Genomic DNA, 24,585 nt, shown 5'->3' with positions numbered 1-24,585 from the left:
TTTCTCCAACACTCTGTCACTCGATCAACTTCCTTTTGTTGATTATACCACTGTTTAAACCAACAAATAGTACATTTTTCCTTGCCTCCACTTGGTATTCGCTGAAATTCTTATATTTCCCCCGTGCTTTTCCCATTGTCTTTTCACAGAAGGCTGAGCTTAAGGGCTATTTATATTGATTTGCATATTCAAAGAGACGTAATTCTGGGAGGAGTTGGGGCGGGATAGCAGGCGCGTGCACAAGCTTTACTTTTCACACTGATTGGGATTTATGCAGCAGAAGAATGTGGAAGTTTGCGTACGCACAGATTCCTGCATCTGGATTTTTCTGTGCGTATGCATATTCCCACTTTTGTGCTTACACCATGTTATAGTGTGAGTTCTATGCACGCCGTTATACATGAGGCCCCAGGAGGAGCGTGCCCTAGGCATGCATAATAATTAGCAACGTGGCATGGTAAGAGTGAAAACAAACCTTGAAGGAGTCTGATAATACCCCCTCCCCCCACATCTATTTACAATTTTCTATCTACCAAGCCAGTAGTTTCAATCATGACACGCCACTTTGAATTTTCTTATAAAAACCTACATATTTTTTTTGCCTTTTGACTATAATTTCAGCATTTACATTTTGTTTTGAAGAAATATATGATTGTGTATCTCTGACTGTGTTCTTTCTTCTTTGATCCCATGGAGGCACAGTGGTTGGCACTGCTGACACACAGCTCAGGTCACCTTTTTGGCCACAATAATGAAACACATAAGGCATTATTAACAAGTTATCTGTGCCTGTGAAATGTATTATAATAAACAGTTTTGATTTAAAAACGTTAATTGTGTCAACTGCAAGTATCCAAAATGCTTGGCTAGATGACTACATAGAGTAGGCCCACATACTTTTTAGTTGTAGCTGACGTCTTGAATTTGTCAGCTGTGAACAGGGTTTGTGAGCAGCTGTGATTGTTTTAAATGGGCTCAGTATTATCAAATTGTAGACAGTATTTGACAGTATACATTATATTATATATACAGTATATAAACTGTATATTTGACAATATTAGACAACAAAACTGTCTGACTAAGAAATGTTACAAGCCAATAAGCAAATACAAGTTGTTACCAGAATCAATATGTTAAAACCATAGCTCAAGCTGATAAATGGAATGCTACGAGTCATTATGCAGAAAGTTTGTTCAAGGTTTGTCACCAATGTGCAGGTCAATTTTCGAGTGCCACGTTAGTATAAGAGAAGGAGGCGGGCACCCTATGCAGGCATAATAATTAACCATGTGCAAATAAAAAGCAAACTTTGAAGGAGCTTGACACCCCCCACCCCCAAACACAGGAGACTCTATGAAATAATAATAATAACGAAAGTTTTATTACTATTTGCAACACATTTCTATCTTTTGATTTTATTGAAATCACACAACATTCCATACAAATAGATCAATTTTACAAGAATAGGATTGAAAACAAATCAACCCCCACCACTGAGAAAGAGAGCATGGGCAGCAGAATAAAACTTAATCCTAGTAAAATTAAGTATATAGATAAATTAATAAGTGAATATAGATGAATGGAGAAAAGAAAAAGAAAATAGAGAGAGAATCTGCTTCCTCAGTGCTTTAAAAGCTTATTCTAAAATGTTATTGATTAGATCCTGCCAGGTTTTGAAAAATTTCCGCACAGATCCTCTAAGTGAGAATTTTATTTTTTCCAATTTCAAATAATATATAACATCAGTTACCCACTGACTTAAAGGAGGAGAGTTAGGATTCTTCCAGTTGAGCAAGATAAGTCTGAGTGCCAGTAGTGTAGTAAAGGCAATCACAGTTTGTTTGTCCTTCTCCACTTTAAGCCCATCTGGAAGAACACCAAACACAGCTGTTAACACTAGAATTACCAGAGCCTACGAAAAAACTCGTATTTCCATCCCACCTTAAATCGCTTCTTAAATCCCTTCACACCTCTCCGCCAGCGCCCTTTGTCTTCTAAATGTGCTGATAAAGAGAAGCTAGGAGCAGCTGGCTATTCCATCCCCCCACCAATTTAGAACGTGTAATGCCACGAAAAGTGCACGCAGACACTTCATTTCGCAAACAAAACAAGTGCACTTTTATTCAAAACTACCTGTATAACTGAAGAAAAAAGAAAGCAAGTTACAGTAGGCGATTGATACGACAGCTTGCATGGTGCACTGCTAAGAAGTGCGGATTTTCATTCCGTGCTATATAAAATCATCACATTCAAATATTAACAGTTCCCACACACCCAAGGACCGTCCTTCCTACAATTACGACGCGTGTACTTGTTGCCGTGCACACAACTCTCTGTGCTATGGTTCCTATTACACTGAATGAGCACCTGACACTGTACTTTCTTCCCTGGGGGAAGGTCCCGCATCAGAGAATTTCCAGTTCCTGCATAAATTCACACCCGATCTGACGCTGTTCGTTTTCAAATAATATTGCATTAGTGCGATGATATTTTCACATGTATTGTCTCTTTCTTTCAGGTGTGTAATAGAAACCACAGCATAGAGAGAAGTGTGTACATTGCTTCGTACAGGAAAAGGCGATGGAAAAAGTGCACTTGAATAAAAGTGCACTTTTGTTATACTTTTACACCAATACATGTTCCTGTGTTTGAACGACACGGGCAGATGGGGAGTGTCTGCTTTTTGCATATAGCGCCAAAGTTACTGCTCTTTACCATTCTTTCCTCTGCATGTCCTGGGGTACAAAAGAAACAGCATACAGCAACATGCGGGGACTGGCAGGAACACTCAATAAAACTGAATAAAAAGAAAATCAAGTGACGGTGAGATACGAAGAAGGCAGCTTTGCCAGCGTTTGTGTGTCAGAACCCGGTGTGTGGGTTGCGTTAGTATGCATCGTGGTACACTGCAGAGCTATAGCGCGTCTTTAGTGAAAACAGCTGTGTCAGATGGGGTTGTATGGATTGATTCTGAACGCGACTGAGAGAATGAAAAATTAATTAAAAAAAAAAAAAAGCTAACCTTTACAAGGATCATAAATTGCACCGGCAGTTACAGACTGAAATCAAATGTATGCTTTTATTCTTTCTAAAATAGTAAGACTAAGAGCAGTTTACTTCTCAAAACGGAGTGGTGCAGAATCGAACTCGCGACCTTTTGATTCCCAAGCGGGAACTGATTCTATTGAACCACGGAGGCAGTTACAATAAACGGCTGTCAATGTCGCATGTTAAGGCGGCTTTTTGTTTCTGCAGTTATATTTTTGAATAAAAGCGCAATTGTTGTGTTATTCTTGTGAAAATGTTTCTTTGATATTTGGACTTCAGGCTTCATACATTATATAGTTTATGCCTACATTTTGTCATCTACTACTAGAATAAAAAAAACGTTTCTGTTTTAACAATGTGTTTACACAGATTACTGTAGAAACGGAACAGACATGAAATGCGTGTGTTGCAAATAACGATCTATTATTTCCACTCTAAAACTCCACTTCACTCCCAGATACTCAATCAAGGCATTCGCTGGGAGAAGTCTGTGCACGTTCTAAATTGGTGGGGGGATGGAATAGCCGGCTGCTCCTAGCTTCTCTTTATCAGCACATTTAGAAGACAAAGGGTGCTGGCGGAGAGGTGTGAAGGGATTTAAGAAGCGATTTAAGGTGGGACGGAATTACGAGTTTTTTTGTACGCTCTGGTAATTCTAGTGTTAATGGGTTAGGAGGGATTGTGACACCAAGGCTGTCTGAAAGGCATTTCAAAATTTTGGTCCAGAATGATGTTAATTTGGTGCAGGCCCAAAACATGTGACCCAGTGAGGCTGGAACTTGATTGCAGCGTTCGCATGTTGGATCTTGCCCTGGAACCTTTGCGCATATGGAGCTCGAGTGAATTCTCTGCATTGCTACCTTCTACTCCTTTCCTGATATATTGAGTGAGAGATCCTTTTCCCATTGTCCTCTTGGATCTTTGAAAGGGAGGGACTGTAAAATGGTTTTATATATTGCAGAGATACTGTCTAAGTCCTTGAAACTGATCAATATATTTTCCAGCATAGAGGGAGGTGGGAGGTAAGAAAAATTGAGCAGGTTCTGTTTAACAAAGTTTCTAATTTGAAGATAGTGAAAGAAATGTGTTGCTGGAAAATTAAATTTAGAATGTAATTGTTCGTAGGATGCAAAGATGTCGATGTACAGATCTCTAAGTGATTTACTCTCAAATGTTTTCCAGACATTAAAAACTGTATATGTTTGCGAGGGTTAAAAAAGGTGGTTCTCGTGCAGAGGTGCCACCGATAAAAGATCCTCTATATTAAAATGCTTCCTACATTGGTTCCATATTCTGAGTGTGTGAAGCACTATTGGGTTATTAGTATATTGGAGATAATTTGCAGTTATTGGGGCGCAACGCAAGGAATATTAAGAGGAACTGCAGGATTTTATTTCTAGTGCAGACCAAGCCTGTATATGTTCATCTACTTGTGTCAAAGTTCAGGTTTTTATATGTTGCATGTTTGCTACCCAGTAGTAAAACTGAAAGTTAGGTAGAGCCATGCCACCTTCTGCCTTTGGCCATTGTAGGGTCGCTCTTTTGATACGTGGATGCTTTGAATTCCAAATAAATGAGGTTATGGTTGAATCTAATTTCTTAAAGAACGATTTATTCATGTATATTGGAATATTTTGAAATAAAAATAGAAGCTTTGGGAGGATATTCATCTTAACAGTGTTAATTCTTCCAGCTAAGGTGAGATGAAGGGTTGACCATCTATGCAAGTCTTGCTTGATTTTTTCCATACAGATGGCAAAATTTTGTTGATAAAGAGCTTTATGTTTACTTGTGATGTTTACCCCTAGATATTTAAACTAATCTGCGATGATAAAAGTGAAGGTGTCCAATCTAATTTTGTGTGCTTGAGAATTCACTGGAAAGAGCACACTTTTAGTCAAATTTAAAGTTAGGACTGCAGGCACAGTATTTTGTGGGTCTCTTATATACAGTACCATATCATCTGCATATAGAGACATTTTCTGTTCCAAGTCCTTCTCTGATAATCCCCTTTATCTCATAAGCATTTCAACAGTGAATTGCCAGTGGCTCAATGCCGATTGAAAAAAGTAATGGTGACAAGGGGCAAACTTGTCTGGTACCAAGTTCTAGTTTAAAGTATTCTGAATTAATGTTGTTAATACAAACTGAAGCTTCTGGATTGGTATACAGTAGTTTGATCCATGCACAAATGTTCGGGCCAAACCAAAATTTGTCCAATGTAGTGAAAAGGTAGTTCCATTCAATCATATCAAATGCTTTTTCTGCATCCAAGGATAATAAAATCTCTGGGATGTTTGACTTTGCGGATGAGTATATTACATTAAACCGGTCGTCGAAGATTGGATGCTAAATGTCGGCCTTTAATAAATCCAGTTTGATCTTGTGATATTACTGAAGGCAGCACTTTCTCCATCCTTCTACCTAGGACTTTGGAGAGTATCTTAACATCATTATTCAGAAGTGAAATTGGTCTGTATGATGCACATTGTAATATGTCCTTATTTTGTTTAGGAAAGACAGCGATTAATGCTTGACGAAAAGTTTGAGGTAGAATTTTATTGTCTCTAGCTTCTGTGAATGTTGCTAAAAGGAGAGGAGCTAGCTGAGTGGAGAACTTCTTATAAAATTCGGCAGGGTAACCATCGGGCTTACATATTTTTCTGACTTTGACTATGATTTCGGCATTTCTGCTTTGTCTTGACGAAATCTATGATTGTGCCTTTCTGACTGAGTATTTTCTTCTTTGACTTCATGGAGGCACAGTGGTGCAGTGGTTGGCACTGCTGCTGCACAGCTCAGATCACCTTTTTGGCCACAATAATTTGGCCAATATAGTAGGCAAACACTTCCCTAGTCCTCAGGGACACTTTAAAGACAAATGCACCATTATAATCCAGTCAAATCTAGTTCAGTTAGTTCCTCCCCATTGACTTTATGCAGTTTGTCAAGTATCGGGAATGTTGCTAACAATTCTGTGATTTCAGGGAACTCATGGTGAAGTGAACTTGGCAATGTTCACTCAACACTTGTAGTTACTATGGAACAGGGCCAGGGCCTTAATTTTCTTTTAAAGCAGTGAGGCTTATGTCATGAGGTTAGGCTGGTAGTGGCTAAGAAGAAGCAGATCATTACACCAGCGATGTACAAGATGAAATGTCGATATTGGGAACACAATAATGTAACAGTCTTCTTCTACCTGTTCATTTTTTACCACTTCTGTGTGGAGTCTATATGCTTGATCAACATTCTCCATACACTTCCTCGCCAGTCAAGGCCTTTTCCTTCAGATCTTCTTTAACTTTATCCGTCCACCTACGCTTTGGCATCCATTGTTTTCTCTTCCACTGTACTTCCATTCCCATCACTCTTTTGCCCACATATTCATTGTCTCACCTCATAACATGCCCATACCACTTCAATCTACTTTCCTGTACTTTCTGAAATATCCCTACCACTTTTGAGGTACCTCTGATTGTCTCATTTCTTATTCTGTCCTTTTTTGTAACTCCACACATCTATGTCAACATTCTCACTTCTGCCACATCTAACTTCTTCTCCTGCGCTCTCTTCACTGCCCATGTCTCAGATCCATACATCATTGCTAATCTTACCACTTAAAACCTTACCTTTAATTCTTTGATCACACAATACTCCTGATATCTTCTTGTAATTGTTCCATTGACACTGTACTCTATGGGTTATCTCTGCATTTAATTTTCCTTATTGGGCTACCACTGACCCTAGTTATTTAAATGTATCTACTCTTTTCAATTGCTCTTTCTACAGGCTAACTTCTGAATTCTGATCATGGTTAAACCTCATATATCCTGTCTTCTTCCTATTTATCTTCATCCCTCTATCTTCCAAATCCTTTCTCCATTTTTCCAACTTTCTCATCACTTCCTCTTCTCTGATGCTACACAACAAAATATCATCAGCAAAAAGCATGCACCAGGGGGTTGCTCTTTCATCCTATGACTTAACACTCCCATGACAATATCAAAGAGGTAAGGACTTATGAGAACATCCCTGGTGTAGACATACTCTTACTGGGATCTTGCCTGTTACCCCAACATTGCTTTTAACCCGAGTTCTCACTCCCTCATATATATCCTGGACTTTCCTCAGGTACTTCTCTGATATTCTTTTCTCACTCATGCCCCTCCAGATCTCTTGTTTTGGCTTTCTATCATAAGCCTTCTGCAAATCAATAAACACCATAGGCAATCTTTCTGTTTCTGCTCCTCCGCTATGGTGGTCTCTTCCCTAAGTCTTCTCTCTATAACCCTTCCCAAAATTTTATTGTGTGTGACATTAGTGTTGTCCCTCTATAGTTTCCACATAAATGGGTACAATCACACTGTCCTCTGGTATTCACTCCTGTTCATAGAACTTCTGCAATAGATCCTGCAACCAACCGACTCCCTAATTACCTAAACTCTACCACATTTCTGCTGGGATTTCTTCTGGTCATAGTGCCTTTCCATTGTTCATTCTTTTCATTGCCTCCTTTACTTCCTCCCTCCTTATTCTTGGCGCTAGGGGGGAGCACTCCAGCCCAAATTAGAACTGGTTTCATGCCCAAATAAATAAAAAGGGTTATTTTCAGGAAGGGCACCTGGTTGTAAAACCTAGCCAAAACCTGGATGGAATCAATGCAATCAGCTTTGGAAAATAATGTAACAGTAGTGTAATATAACAATTTGCCCGACAACCTTCAGCCTGATGGTATTAAGAGGGCTTCCTAGCCTTTTATTGATATATTCTATATGTTTTTCTCTTTATTATTGTCTGATATTTTACTTGCAGTGTATGACTAAATGAATTTTGCATAAACATATATATGTACAATATGTAGCCTTTCAAAATGTGTGGTTAAATCTCATACTGCTATAATCAAGAAGCAACTACTGCAGTAAGTGCTTGGCTAGCCAAAAATACCAAGAGGTGGTACAGCAGTTGTCAGTGATAAAATGTATCCATTTAATCTGTTTACTGTACATGTTTAAATCCATGTAATGTGGAATTTTACAACTACAGGGAAATTTCAGAAGTTTAAGCAAAAAATAATGGTAGGAGAAATTTAACATTTAAGAAAGTCATAAACATAAATATAACACAACATGCGGTTCGTACTGGTAAATGAGTTGAGATTAACAAATATACAACAATTTACCACTTTAATTACAGTACAATTATTTCACTTCAAAAGTCTTTCATTTAGTCACTTGCTGTAGTCATGGAAAAATTCTGATATGCGTGTTCTGATTAAGTATATATACTTAATATTCTACATTTTTCTCTGAGTATTTGTGCTTGTTATCACGTTTTACAAACTGCTTAATAGGTACAATAATATGGAACTGTCTATATAAAAATTGACTAACACTAAAGATCTAAATAAGGGGTTCTCAACCTTTAATCTTTGCATATCTCCCTCAATAAATAAAATGTTTTTAAATATCCCCACAATTGGCACATTTCAATAGTTTAATTTTCAAAACACAACAAACAACAAAAATGCAGTGTTTGTTTATTCAGTTTCAGTAATGAAGTATTACTGAGTGTGTACTCACACTTGTAATCCGTTCTGTGCCAGAGCATGTTTGTCTCCATGTAATCCCCCAAAGTCTAGTTTGTCTGATTCGTGTGATCGCTCCATGATGAGCAAGCTGTAAGCTGCCCTGGCCTGTTTGGAAGAGGTGAGCCCAGGGTTAGTTCAGTAGGATTTGGGAACAGTGTGACTGCTAAACATGCCCGAGCACAGAACACAGACATGACGTCAATGATGCAACGTCATTTCATTTGATACCATTTGAGTTAAACACAGGTTTTTATTCTCACTTTACAGATGAACGTGAATTGTAGTTGGTAAGGAAAGCTACAAATTCCTCTCTTAACATCATTTGCTCCACAGAAGTCTTCTCATATGACGGCACACTTAACAGCAAAACTCTGTGCTGCACACTCAATAAATCTGAAATAGGGCACAGCATTATCCTGCTGTACATGACTCCAAAAACACAAAATAAAGAAAATCATCTTGACATGCGTGCTGTCAGTCAGGGTTTGGATCTTGTTTTGGCTCTAGACAAAGTTGCATGGTGATGACGAGAGCATGCCTGGTCCCAGAATATTAAAGTGCAGTGTGAGTGCAGGCCAGCAGGAGAGTCGGGATTGGGGACAATCGTGCTCGGGCACAATATGGAGCAAACGTGCCTAGTGTGAGTACACCCTGAATTATGCATTTCTGTTAACATATTACATTACTATCTTAACTGGATAACTTGGTTATAAAATGGATGGATGACTGGACCCACAGAAAAAATCTATCTATGTGCTGTTGCTCAAAGTAATGACTACAGTCTACTTTGTTTACATACATCTGCATGATTTTGACTCATTTGTAGTTAATTTTAAACTACAGCTTTAGTAATCAAGCAGTGTGACAGAGTAGTGGCATTAGTGGGTATCATTTTCTGGAAACTGGTGTTCAATTCCTGTGCATTGCAATAGTCATTCCTTAATAAATGCTTCTTTTTTTTTTAGCAAAAAGCAAAGAAAATCATTTTTTAATAAAACAGTATATAACTTGGCTAAGTGGTACGAGATCAGGATTTATGTTCCGGGTCTCTGTTTGGAGTTTGATTGTTCCCTGCATGTCTACGTTGGTTTGTTCTGGGTACTTCAGTTTCCACCCACAGTCTAAAAACATGCAGGTTAGGTGGAATGAAACTAGTGTGTGTTGTGCCTTTTCCAGGAATTGTTTTTGCCTTGTACCCTATGCTAGCTAGGACAGGATTCAGCCCCCTGCAACCCTGCTCAAGTTTAAGTTTTTTTAATAAATATCTTCACTTGCTTGCAACACTGTAAAAAAAAAACATGATGTGAAACTAATTTTCTCCTGTTTACAAGATAAATATTTAAAACTGCATAAATAAAAAAGCTTACATAAAGTCTTTTACAGCACTTTCTTCTTTACTATGCACCCCACCCCCTTATTTCATACTATGGAGAAATTTACATTAGCAGGTGGGGGTATACTGCCGTAAGTAATTTTTCCTGTATACTCTCTGCAAAATGAATATTGAATGAATAGAACTGACCACAATTTATTCAAAAACGTAACTATAACTCCTCTATTGTGTAACTTTTCAGGTTATCATTAACGACTTTTCACTTAAAAAGTAAGAAAGAAATCATCAGAAACTAAGTGATTTTAATAGTTTTATTGGTGCTGCTAATCATGTTACAGTTGCAAATTAAATTCATTTTCTGACAAATGCAAGTTTACAACAGTATTTTCCTTCTAGTAATTAAATACTTTCAGACACGGTACAAATTTCCTTATTATTTTTCAGCTTTGACATCCTGAGTGTTTTTCTGACACCTTCTGTACAGTGCAAATAGCTGAAGTGTAATGTTCATTGATCATTCTGCACACTAATATTTTGATATAGGGCGGTTAATTTTTTAAAAGAAAATTAAGAATTATGTCTATGTAATTCAAAATTTCAGACACGGTACAAATTTCCTTATTATTTTTCAGCTTTGACATCCTGAGTGTTTTTCTGACACCTTCTGTACAGTGCAAATAGCTGAAGTGTAATGTTCATTGATCATTCTGCACACTAATATTTTGATATAGGGCGGTTAATTTTTTAAAAGAAAATTAAGAATTATGTCTATGTAATTCAAAAGTCAAAACGATTTATAAAAAAACTCCTGTACAGCAAATACTTTTTTTTTCACCAAAAGGATATTTTAGAAAAAAAGTGTTAACAATCAAACAAAGTTTCAGGGAAACAAAATTTAAAAGTCTGTTCAATCAGGACTACAATCTATCCCATATATTCCAGAAGCAATTAAAATTTATAATCATAAACTACACTCACACCTCTACCCTCACCCAAAACAGAAAAGAGGTCCATTGTATTATACAACCTCTTATTAGTTAAAACAACAGGAGTTTGGAGGGGACTGCTAGAAGCTCAGCAGACTTGTTTTAGAGTAACATTAATGAATTCTTGGCAAATTCAAAAGAAGCTCTACACAGTTTGTTACAAAGTAAAAAAATGTTCTTATAGTTATAGATAATGTATCATTTTCTCACCGAGTTATGGAGTGCATAATGATTTTTCTAATTGAGCAGAATTAATTGATGCTAACAATGAAGTATAGAAAATAATTGGTCTGTATATAACCAGAAGAAATAGCTTACTAATAGGGAAACAAAGATGCATGTTAGTGAAGAAAAAAAGAAAATAAGAGCTACAACTGGAGAAATACACTGTCTGCTTGTATAATAGGGACAACAATCTCCCTGTTCAACAAATAGGTAAATAGAATGTTCATCACTACATTCTATTTACCGATAGAATGGTTGTCATAAGAAATCCTCTGATAGAAATTTTGCATACCCTAAAGTCAAAAGCCATAAGAGAGGGTGAAATGAAGGGTGAAGTTGATTTACCTTCTAAATTCATTCCTGCTTGTAAGCATTTTCGGAAACGACAGGCAGGGCAGTTCTTCCTTCTAATTTTGTCTATTATGCAATCATTTCGACCAGCACACAGATAATTATGTTGCCCTAAAAAGAAGTAAAAGAAACATTTAAAATAAAAAATGAAAATGAAACCACTCATGACAAGAAAGACTGGCCACTGAAAAAAATATGTTACAAAGACCAGACCATTCTTATTTCTCCCTGTTCTCAGCTGCCATTATGCTCTATTCTGTTATCATCTTCTGTACCTATAGGTAACTCACCACTGAGTGGAGGATGGCCATTTATGAGCATGGAGGCCTTTAGCAAACATGGGAGTAAAGTATCTGGCAATAGCATTAAAGGCTGAATTCAGTTAATATGTATGAGGCAACAGAGACATGGTAATTGTAAGCAAAAGTTTACAAAGTCTTGGAAGTAAAACAAGTATAAGAAACAAAAAATGCACAAAGCATACTACACCAAGACATTTTCTGAACACATCTAGCTGATTATTTCTGTTTGCTACGACTTTGCTCCTTGTTTTGCCTTAATTTGCCTCATTTCATTCCCACAGCATAGTACATCTCACATATCTTTTTTAAACATTTCTCTTCAATGCCACAGAGGCTGCTTTAAAAATAAGGATGAGGGACAGTTACACAAATTTTTCATGCATTTCTACATTTACACTTATTAAATCGGAATTCTGCACTCCTCTCACACATATCCTATGAAAGAAGGTTGCATTCACTGTCTACAGTCTACCCTTCACATTATTAAATCTTTTATGCACCCACTTCCAACAACTCCATCCACTGGACTAAGTTTCTCTCAACACCTTTTTTGGGAGACAATGCATCCACCTCTTCCACACCTAATACTGCTTCATCCATCACATTGTTCTTTCCTGCATTTATCTTGAGGCAATTCACTTCTGAAACAGCTTTCCATTTCTGTATCTTTCCCTTCAATTTCAGATTACATTTTGCCATCAGTCAGAGATCACTGGCATGCAAGAACTCCCAATTGTGATATAAAGACGCTATATTGCACCCAACCTGGCACAGACTCACATGGAGGCACATGTGAAACACACAAAAGACTTTTATTTTCTCTTCAGCCGTGGGGCATGTCTTCCCCATGAACCCCACAGGCCCAACGCAGTCCCAAAAGCACTCACAGTAAACCACAAAACACTTTCTTCTGGCACCACTACCACTCCTCCTCCCTATTCTGGCCGCTGAGTGGTGGTTGCTGGCCCCTTTCATAACCCACCCAGAAGTGCTCCAGGTGCTTGATCACCTTTTTCAAATTGCACTTACGTGCGGGGCTGCAGAGTCGTCCATGCAGGCTCAGGTACTTATGCAGCACCCCCTGGCGGCCACCCCAGATCCCAACAGGGCTGTGGAGAACTCCATCTCCCATGGAGCCTTGCGGGAAACTGAGGCACCATCGCAACAAACTCAGAAAGGATCCTTGAAGCAGCACCACCACCTTCACCTCAAAGCTTTCATTATCCCCACCTGCCATCCAGGGTATCATTGTCCTTTCACAACATTCAGGAGGAATGGTGACATTATTCTATCTCCAGGTCACAATTATAACTATTGTAAAGCTATAAGATTCTTAATGAATCTCTGATAAAAAATAAAAACTAAAATGAATATATTATTTGAAAAATATTTTAATATGTAAGAACTGATTTGTTGCAAATATGACACTCAGCTCACTCTCTCCATTTGAAGTGAACTGCACATATTCAAAATATATTTTAGACATGGTTTGAAGGTCAGTGATGCTGAGTAATCAATACATTAATAAATACTTTATATAGGATGGGACACTTGGGTACACTTGCACCAAAGTGGATACTTATCCTGGACAACCTGGAAACATCATGAAAACATGCCCATTTACTGACAGCTAGGACTTATTACAGAGAACACTCCTTATTTTCAAACTGCATTCATTTTGGCTGCTTCAAAAGCTGATAACTGAGGTCAGAATTAAGAAAATGACACCCATTACTTTGACATGAAAACAAGCACTTAAATGGGTGAAAAGCTAAAGGTGAATTGCACCTAATCACAATACATTATCAATAAGTCTTAAAAAAATGTGCCAATTATCCAGTGGAAACTCCAACTCTCCTTCCCACCTGGCAATAGTCTGATATTTTTTTTAACATTTTATTGAATTTATTAAAAGCAAGTAACATTCCATAAAAGCAAGTCAAACCTGACAATGAGAAAAAAATTTACATCAATTATTACAGAAAGTAAACAAATGATTTTATGTATTTTTTATTAGTTTTAACTTGATAACAAAATTAGGGCAATTCTACTGAGGTAGATTTTCATGAAGCCATTTTAATACTTACTAGTTTATCTTTCTCCAGCATAACACTTTGGAGTCTTTGAGATGCCTAGTTTGTTATGTAGTTATGTCTAATTGTAGTTAGTATATGTTCAAGGTATGATGCTTTTTTAAAAATAGACTACTCAATTAATAATCAAAACAATCTTTATATTATTCAATTATTAAGATAATGATGTCACTAATTTGGAGTCAACAATCTGCTTAAATGCGCATCTTTCAACAGTGATGGGAAGTACAGATTTCATATAAAGGTCCCCTTAACTGGTAACTGAACCAAGATATTGAAATTGCATTATTCTATTTCACTATGCTGCTTGTCTCTGCCTAAATCAAAAAGAAAACATAATTACAAATAAATATATTATAATAGTTACAAGTAAATATTATTATAAAAACCTGACATATGATCCTTTAGATAGTTGTACATTCTCCTAATGTTTGATCTGGCTTGTCTTCTTCCAGTTGTGAGTGAATAAAGTAGTAAATGTGAAAAATGCATTCTTTATGTAAATGTTATTTAGAATAAGTAAATGAAAGCACATTTATGAAAACACTTTCTTGACACATAGCAAGAAATTCCTTACCTGTATGAAAATTAAAAACATGTTAATAAATTTATTACTGCATAAAAACGTGATACCTTTATAATTATTATGAAGTACATTACATGCCATGATGTAGGTAAAATGCTATCTATATTGCTGCTACAACTTTAGGCAAAAATAGACATTTCCCGGTAAATACCCTTAATTTAAGTCTAAGGCTAGTTTCACACTAACAAACTTTTCAGTGATTTTAGCAGGCCATGCACCCGTGACAGCTCTTAGTGACTCAGTCATAGTGATCTGTGACTTGGCATGACAAAATTGAACTAAGTCCTGTTTATGCAAGAGTTGAGAACCAATAAGCTCTCAATTGGAAGAATAATGCATACAATACCATAGCAAGAAGGAAAACGACTGCAGCTGAACTCACCATACCTTAAAAATATTTGCATAGAAAGCAAGGGAAATGCCTGTCAAAATGCAACAAACTCAAAATAGTTTGGATACCTAAAACTGTGATTAAATAAATCCTGAGGTAGTACATATGTCGTCTGATATTCTTAAGGTGACAAATAAGGATGAAGTCACTGAGTATGACTCAAAGTTGTGCAGTGTGCTGCTGGCCTGAAACGGCAAGTCTTAAGTGTAGCGTAATAGCTACTTATCAATAATGCAAACGAGGATATTTGAGAATTAGTCCTCTGATTTTAACTTTTTCTGTACATTTTCAGGTCTTGAGACAATATAGAAATCTATACTTTTTTAAACTTTTCAAATGTTTTTAGTAAACTTTTATAGTAGCCAATAAACCTCTAAAATAAACAAATATCTGAAACATAATTTTACATTTTGTGTTCTGTCAAGTGTATAGGAATGGAATCAGCATTTATATTGATTTTATATATGGAAATACTTTAAAAAGGTTGTTTTTACAAATTTACTGGAATAACGACTAGTAATTTTTCTAGCCTCCACTGTCTTGAACCACCTGCTTTGTTAAAGATGAGCATAAACTGTACTGTCCTGTCTCTTGGATAGAAGTATGGTCACTCAATTAGAAAATGACATAGTTAATAAATTATATTCTAGCTAATGTTGCAAAAAGTGGCTATAAATTTAATATGTGTTACATTAAGAACTTAAATATCTTCTTATGTGAACTAAGACACATGCATTTTTTCAACTGTTTTATGTGTTACATAACATAGATACCCAATCCATGTGCTCATTTCTTCTTGTTCTGGAAGTTAAGACGAAAAGCAATACAGTACATTTTGAGTGTTTTAATTTCTTATTACATTGTTAAATATATGGCATATTAACTATGGTTTAAGCAGCTGGCAGAGTAGTGACTCTAGATTGGTTTATGATGAGTTGTGTGTGCTAGGCTTTAGACTAGGCTGCTGTCCGGAGTTTAATCCTTCAAACAATGGTACAAATATACCTACACTCACTGTATTGGCATTGGGGATATCACAAGAACCAATACTTTGGTAATAATTCAGTACTAAAATTCTGAAAACATAATGGTACCAGGTTTACTACAATATTTATAATAATGAGAAAGTCGCTACTGCACTCATGCGTGACTGTAAGTAGATGAACTATTCCAGAAGGATCAATAATACATGCTAAAAGCTTAGCAAAAACTACATATAAAAATGGCTTACAGTGTTGATGATTTTGCCCCACATCAACACATGTCGAAAAGGAAACGGATCAGAGGTTAAGTCTTTAAATGATTTTGTTTTCATGAAAAAAATGTCAGTATCTGAGTGCAAGAAATCGCACTTACTAATAAAAATGTGTGTTTGCCCCTGTTATCCCATAATAGAATAAATTCAGGAACAGATTTGTGTGTGATTTGAGTGTGAAAAAACATTACTGATCACGTGAAATGTAATCATATAACTTTTAACTGTCACGCATATGTAAGAGAAGATGAAAAGTTTACAAGATTTGTTGCTTTTAATATTGTTCTACACAGTTCTGAATTAAGAACTGAAGCATCACAGACTTAATTGCTTGCCAGTTAAAAATTTGACCAATTATAGGATTCTGTTATTTACATATACTATAAAGTCTTCCATTCTTTGCCCAGCCTATTGATTGAATTTTCTTAAAGATTATATTCCTTCTCCTTTCCTCTGATGATCGTTTTCTTGTTGTCCCTGCTTTCTGACTTTCAATAATGGGAGTACAAGCTTTTAGCTATGCTGAACCCAAGCTCTGGAATTGACCTCCCTTACATATTAGGTCTTCAGACACAATTTTAGTGTTCAAAAAGCAACTTTAAAATGTATTTTTTAAACTTGCTTTATCTCTGTGTTATATTTTTTCCTGTTATTTCTAAGATATTTGTAGACTGCTTTATGTTATTTAATAATTTAATACTTGGCTTGTTGTTTTATGCTTCGTAATGTGAGCTTAAGTGTTTTAAAAGGTGCAAATAAAAGGTATAATAATAATTTGCACCTGTACTGCATACTGAATTATATTTCATCCTCCATTTGTAATATTTACAATTTTTAATATGTTGCACTAGCTAATTCCTGAACATGTTTATATTAAAGTTTTATGGATGCAGAGTACAAATTAAGGCAGGAATGAACTCTGGATGGGGAAATAGCCCACTGCAGGGCACAAACATTAAAATAGTATCAGTCATATTTTTATCCGGTAACACTGAACAATAGTGAGTTTAGAAACAACAACAGATTGCTGTTTGTTAATTATCCTCTTAATTGCACAGTCTTTTTATTTATTTGCTACACCTTAATAATGCATGTATTCCAAAAGCAGCTCTGTGAAAATGAATTTGAAGTTAACACAAAACATATTATTTCAACAATTAGATCAGTGTTCATGGGCATTATGTTGAAAAACAAACCTTCTTTGATTTTACAGGTGTTCCTCTTAATAGGACAGACTTGAAAGTCTTTGATCACCCCAAATTACATAGTTTCTACTCAGATGTAACACAGAGTGTTTGCAGACACTATTCTAGAATTTACTTTTGCTGCATTCCAAAGAACAAATGCACCAACGACAGTCATAGAGAGGAGAATACACCAAGGAGACATTCATAATGTGACCATTTCAATCCAGGGTGCAGGTGCTACAAGGAAGCAGCAGTATTCACAACATCAGCGTGGCATGCTTAGACTTTACAGACAAGCATCACTCACCCAATTTTGGATATTCTCCACCAAAATATGAACACGATGTGCAATAGTTGCAAATGAAAGAAATACAAGTGTCACAGATTTACTAAATTTATCTATCGATTTTATCACTAGCAAGCTCCGGTGAAATGCTTATAATGGACTATTTTAATACCTCCACATCAGTGCAGGCATTATTGTGCTTAGCCAGTCTCTATGAAGCTTTCAGGGAAGAAACTGTTGCTTATTCTTGTTAAGCCAGTGAATGTCAGTGTTGTGATTGTAGCTTGCTTAAAAGACCTAAACTTTACTGTGCTGGGCCTCATTGTGGTGGATGAGACTAATTTGTCCTGGATAAGATTAATTGAGATTGCCATGTTTCTGAAGATAGATGTGCCTCCCATTTTACTCTTTTATGATATAAACTGATACACTGCAGATCAGATAGGTCGTCTGACTTCAGAATGACTGCATCATAAAGACATACTTTTTGGCTATGGCTTTGTAACAGTCACCATTAGGAAACACCAGGTGATGTACAATGCAAAACTGTATACATTCTTTTACTCCTCGAACCTCAGCAATCAGCAGCCATGGGCTCCTCTAAGCAGCTGCCAAGCACTTTGTAAAATAAAATAATTGATGCTCATGAAGCAGGAGAAGGCTACAAAAATATACTGAAGTGTTTTCAATTAGCTGTTTTCTCCGTTTGGAGGTCAAGTTGAGGTATGGAAGACTAAGAAAATTTCGGAAAGAACTGCTTGCTGGACTGCTGGAAAGGCAAATAAAAAAAACTATTTGATTGTAAGACCTCAGCATGCTCTGGTGGGGTGGTGCATTGTTCAACTGTGCAGCGACACCTGAAAAAATATGATGTACATTGTAGAGTCAGCAGAAGAAAACCTTTCCTGCATCCTAGCCACAAAATTCAGCACCTGAAGTTTGCAAATGAAGATCTAAACAAGCCAGATGCAATTTGGAAATAAGTCCTATGGACTGATAAAGGCAAAAATAGAACTTTTTGGACATAATGTAGAAAGGTATGTGTGGAGAAAAAAGGGTGCTGAATTCCAGGAAAAGAACATCTCACTAACTATTAAGCATGGGGGTGGATCGGTCATGCTATGGGGTTGTGTTGTAGCCAGTGACACAGGGCACACGTTAATGGTAGAGGGAAGAATGGATTCAAATAAATACCAGCAAATTCAGGAAGCAAGCATCTTATCATCTGTAAAAAAGGTTGAAAATAAAAAGAGTATGGATTCTACAACAAACACACTTCAAAATTTACAATTGAATACTTTAAGTGGTGCAGCTGATGGTTTTGCCGTAGCCCTCACAGTCCCCCATACTACATATCATTGAAAATCTGTGTATAGATCTCAAAATAACAGTGCATGAAAGACAGACCAAGAAGCTTGCAGAATTAGAAACAATTTTTGTAAGTACATAAGTACAAATGGGTGAAAATACCCCATGTAAGAATTGAAAGACTTTTAGCTGGCTACAAAAAGCATTTACAAGCTGTTGATATGTGCCATAGGGGAAATTACTAAGTACTGATAATGTTGATAGCCCAAACTTTTGCTTCAGGCCCTTCTCATTTTTTTAGTATTTTGGACCTGTGAATGATGTAAAATAAAAATGTAATCTTGCTTAAAATATTAAACAAATGTGTCATCTTTAACTTTATGCCTTTTGGTAATAGTTTCAGCTTCTGCTCACTTAACTATTTAGAGTAATAGACATTTTAAGCAAGGGTGCCCAAACTTTTGTATGCCACTGTAGATCTAAAAACGACATATCTGAACTGATTTAAAATATTATGTGAATGAATAGGTAACTGGATGAGAACATCAAGGAGTAAATAAGGGAATGTGAATTTTAAAGTGTGAAAGCTCTGTTTGTGTGTGTGCGCAAGTGTATGTGTTAGATGGGGGTTGCTTTTGTTAATACATGGTCGGATTCAAAGCATATTTGCTCTGTCAGTATTTGGTCCCTTATCAAATATATTCTTTGGCTCCTGTTCAATGACTTTCATTGTTTGCACAAATTGGAAGATCAGGCTCTCTGCTTCAAACATTTCAACTGTCTCCACTATAACCCTCCTATGCATTTTCTTTACCCTGCTTTGTATTAATCAATGCTAAAAATAGTCTGTTTATTAGATTTACTGTAATCAAATTCAGCCTTAATACTCTGGTATTTGATTAACTTAAATCTGGTTTTTAATTACACTTTAAGACACAATTAAAAATTACTAAATTCAACATTTGTTTTGAAAATCCCCAGTTAAATTTCTAACTGTTTTTGGTGTTCAGGTAATTGAACAGGGTCTCATTTCCTAAATATTCACATAGTCACAACAGATCTTTGACTATATAAATTTTCAAGCAGCACCACTGGTCACATCCTTTGGTATATTGCCATGGTTGTAAAAATACACTAGGAAGATGGTATTTTATTTTGCACCTCAATTTGCCATGGCCAAAGATCAGACAATCCTACACATAAATTATTTCCCTGTGTTTTATCTTGGTAGGGTCCTGGTGTGACTCTGTCTTCCCTTTAACACTCTTTAATGTGAAGACATTAACAGGATTCCAAAATCCAATCTAGTCAATGTCTGGATTGACTGCTATTGTAGTTCAAGACTTCCCCTTTTCTTTTACATCTGTAATCACAGTCAAATAGAGTACCAGAACATACATAAGAGAAATTTTCTTTTAAATTCATAGATTAACTTAAGGTTTCCAGTTGTGTCCAAAATATAAGCAGAGTAAAAATGTTATTATCAATGCAACCTGGATAATGATTAGTTCATTTTGTTTAGGGTATCAGGTGGCTATCTGTCTTAGTATGTTTATAGGTTTTTGATCCAACATGGTTTGTCATGGCCCTTTGATAGAATGGTCTTCTTCAGGAATAGTACAGCTAAGAGACAATTTACCTCTCTCTTAGACCTTTCAGTCCAGTCTTGTTGTCCTTGACCCGCCTACTGGACTAGTTCAGGATTGTTCATGATTCAGCTCCTCAGCACAACTCAGCCATCCTCCTGTTTTCACTCCTCCCCCAGATACACCAGCCAGCCAACCCCAAACTGTTCATGTTGTTTCCTCTCAGTCACCTGTATTCCACCTGGCTGTCATCTTAGAAGGTGATGAAGTGTTAAAAATTGTCCTCCTTTTGGAGGTTTATAAATTCTACATGTCCAACTAGAAACTAGATTCTACCTGTCTAACTAGCTTTCATGTGCAACCAGTTATAACCAGATCATTACAAAACCTTCAATCCCGCCCCCCCCAATATCTAGCACTTAACAAATATTGTCTAGGAAGAGGAGGCTGAGAGCATGCACTGATACAGTGCATGGGTGCAACCCATCACATGATGAACTCTCTTAGGGTCACAAATTAGGATCCGAGCGCAGCAATACAACAGGCGACTAGTAGGGTCGTAAATGTACCAGAACAACAACTGCTTTGTCCAGCCTCCATGCATTTTAAAATTAGACATTGTTAGACATTACCTTCTATGTAAGGTTAAGCATTTTAAATTTAGATATATTTAGCATATTAATAGAAAAAACATTACCAAACTATATACTAGATATTACTTTCCATTATACCCTGCAATCTTTATTCAGCGCTACCTGAGAACCCTACATCTCTCAAAGGGATTGGCAGCGTTATGAGGGCGATGTTATAATATTATGATAAAAAAATGTACATACAAAAAAAATAATACTTTAGAAACCAATTGTTGTATCTACTCAGGTCATAAATTGTACACATAATATCTTAAAAAAGACCAGTTAAAATGCGAGAATTGACTGGCCAGCTTCCTTGGGGGGATAGAGGTGGTGTGAAATGAAAGGTCATTACAGTAATAGGACGTTAAAAAGGTCAGCCTGGAGTGGAAGGGATAGGATAAGTTTATGAGCCTAATAGATGAGGGGTTTGTGGTGTAGGATTTTAAAAATTTTAACACAGGCTGGAATGGAGGGTTGAACCTATGTGAGGTGTGTCATGCCCAAACAGGATTAGGAGTTGGCCTGCTCTGGGAAATACATCAATGGAGATTGATTAACATAAAGACAGGGTAACAAAGAATCCCTCTTTTTCTGTCATTTTCAATTCTGGGGAGGCCATCTCTCTCAGAGTTCATATTCAGACATCCCATGCTGCCTGCCACCCCATCCAAGGGCCATGCTAGACCACAATGGAATAAACACCAAGCTGGACCAGAGATTATGTAATAAGATAGACAGCCACCTGGTAGCATTTTATCAAGTTGTATCACTTTAACCAGAACATTTACATTGTGTTTATATTTTGAGCATTTTATCTATAATATATGATGAATAAATTTGTAACTTTTTTCTTATGTCTGTTCTGGTGCTCTATATAGTTGCCTGAGGTCATAGATATAAAAGGTAGTGTAACATACGAGGGCTATAACAAGGATCTGGGAACATTCTGGTTAGGTCAATTAAGAATATAAAGAGGAGAACAGGGTCACCTTTGGGCATTACCATGACTAAGCAGCAGTTACTTGGTCATAGCTACCATCCTATTTTCTACATAAAAATAGGCTTAACCTAACTTTTCCTAAATTAAAATTATACACTTTACATTCCAAAATTGAAAAACTAATTTGCTTTAACATGGAAGAACTTTGAGCATTACATGATTTTGGCCAGCAAAGATCAGTATCTCATCATTTCATAAGATACACAAGCAGGACCAGCACTTTAATATTAATACTTTTTAACAATTAGCTGAGTGGTTGGACTAGGTGTAGGTTTATTCTGCCCAGAGAACAGTAAATCCTGTTTTAATAATGACAATGGCTTATTTTGAAATATATGACATGGATTTTCTGGATTCTAAATATTTATTTTAAATCAGCAAATAACATAATGGATAAAAACACATGGATTGAATTGGACAAAATATATCAATATTTGAACATAATCTTGTAGTTTTATTAACCAATGTCACAGAATTTGTGTTCAATCTTAAGTCTTAAACATAAATAACTATAAAAACAGAACAAAAACGTTATGATTATATACATAATCACAGGAAACAAGGCACTATCAATTAGTGTGCTTCAGTTATCTGTTACTGAAGTAATGTGAAATGTTACATAATGCTCAAAAACAGACCTACATGGATAAAATCTGAGCCGTACAATGCTGCAGTGGTTAGCATTTTACCTTGTAGGGTTGTAATCTTGGTCTGTACAGTGTCTGTGCATAATTTGCACATTTACCCCAAGTCTGGATTCTCTCTGGGTACTTTGGTTTCAATCCTTATACTAAATACACATCATTTTAATTAGGTTGACTTAAAACTCTAAACTGTTAGTGAATATAGGCATGTGTGTAATTGTACCCTATGAAGACTGTTATTTTATCATAAGTTTGTTTTTGACTTGTGCCTGCTACAACCAAGAACTACTACACCTCAATTCTATGTAATGATACAGAAAATTAATCAATAAAAATACCTGCTAATTAAATTAGCCATAATTAGGTTTATTTTTCATATAAGCAGCAAATGTTATCTTTTAAGACACCATTATGAAGTCACACAAACATAGCTGTTGGCTAAATATCCTGGGAAAACAAAGTTTCATGATGTTTTTGTGTTAGAATATATTTATATCTTTAGCGAAGGTATGGCAACCTGACAAAATATTCATACACACCATCAAAACATTTCATTGGTGAATCCATGATTTAAGGTATGGAACAGTAGAGGGAAGTACAAGCTTTATGGTGATCTATCATTTTCCTGTATTTCCTGTATTTTCCTTTTTCTTGATGAGATTAAAAAAAGACTTTCTTCATATTTCACAGATGACATGAAGCACACTTTTTAAAAATACAGTCTTAACAGTATTAGAAAAGTGGAACACTCAACATAGGTTACTTTTCAAAAGATTTAGGCTTGTACTGAATCTCACCTTCCACTGCTCTTTTGAAGAATACTTTACAGCTACCACACGTAAGGACACCATAATGACAACCAGATGCTTCATCAGAGCAGACAAGACAAATCTTGCGGACTGGACCCGTGGACTTTCCTGAAGTTGACGATGCACAACTTGCAGCAGCACTAGAACAAGAATTGATAGTTGAAAATTAGTGTATAGAAGCAAGAAATAAAGAAGTTAAACTGCGAAATATTATTATTTCCCAACTTCCTTAGTTTGGCACCATTCAACGATAAATGAATGGCTTGCTTTGAAAATTAGAAGCCTTTTGTTTTAAAAATATTAATATAATCATACTTATTACAATACATATTGTGCCCTTTTTTGCAATTTATTACACACGATATTTCTTTTCTTCTACTCTTCGTATATCCACATTCATTTACTTCCCTTTCTGCTATATTGTTGTTGTGAGAAAAAACAAACTTTCTATTATTTATTATTGAAAAATAAAAGTTGAATTTGACACTATGTTTTATTGTAGGGGATTTAACTGTGTATGATCACTAAAAATTGTCAGACAGTAAATTTTATATTTTACAATTGATAGCTGAAGCTTTGTCAAAGCACCAAACAAAAGACACAAAACCATTTAGTACCACTGGTGCAACAAAAAATTCTCAATAGTAATACTAAATAATGTGTTCCAAAAACACTGTGATAACCCCATCTTAGATCACAAGCATATTAAAACAAGTGTAAACTCAGAGAGACCCATCTGCAGAGAAAACAGTGTATTAACATTAAGGTTGAACAAATAATTTTGTTACCAAATTACCAAAATCAAATAGAGTTTTCCAACACCCACAATTAAAATAAAGCAAATGCAGTGCATGCATGGACTTAAATGTTAGTTAATAATGATAAACTAGTCTGAAATGCTTCAGCAGGAAATGCAATTTTCTATTTATCCCAAAAATGGATGCTTAATCTAAGGAAGTAAGTATTTGACCTT

At 36.0% G+C, this 24,585-nt stretch overlaps 1 protein-coding gene across 4 annotated transcripts in view; it reads right to left on the bottom strand.

The window, feature by feature from the left end:
- Positions 1-24,585, bottom strand: part of nr3c1 (nuclear receptor subfamily 3, group C, member 1 (glucocorticoid receptor)) — a 136,867-nt gene that overhangs the window by 19,206 nt on the left and 93,076 nt on the right. For all 4 annotated transcript variants that reach the window (XM_039775177.1, XM_039775174.1, XM_039775175.1 and 1 more), the window contains exons 3-4: positions 23,601-23,752; positions 11,525-11,641 (exon numbers count right to left, since the gene is read on the bottom strand). In XM_039775177.1, coding sequence (XP_039631111.1) covers positions 11,525-11,641; positions 23,601-23,752 — 269 coding nt within the window. The remainder of the gene's footprint in view (positions 1-11,524; positions 11,642-23,600; positions 23,753-24,585) is intronic.

The sequence above is a fragment of the Polypterus senegalus genome, chromosome 13, assembly GCF_016835505.1.
Source record: "Polypterus senegalus isolate Bchr_013 chromosome 13, ASM1683550v1, whole genome shotgun sequence".
Lineage (NCBI taxonomy): Eukaryota > Metazoa > Chordata > Cladistia > Polypteriformes > Polypteridae > Polypterus > Polypterus senegalus.
The sequence above is the reverse complement of the archived record's forward strand: the minus strand, read 5'-3'. Positions and strand labels throughout refer to the sequence as shown.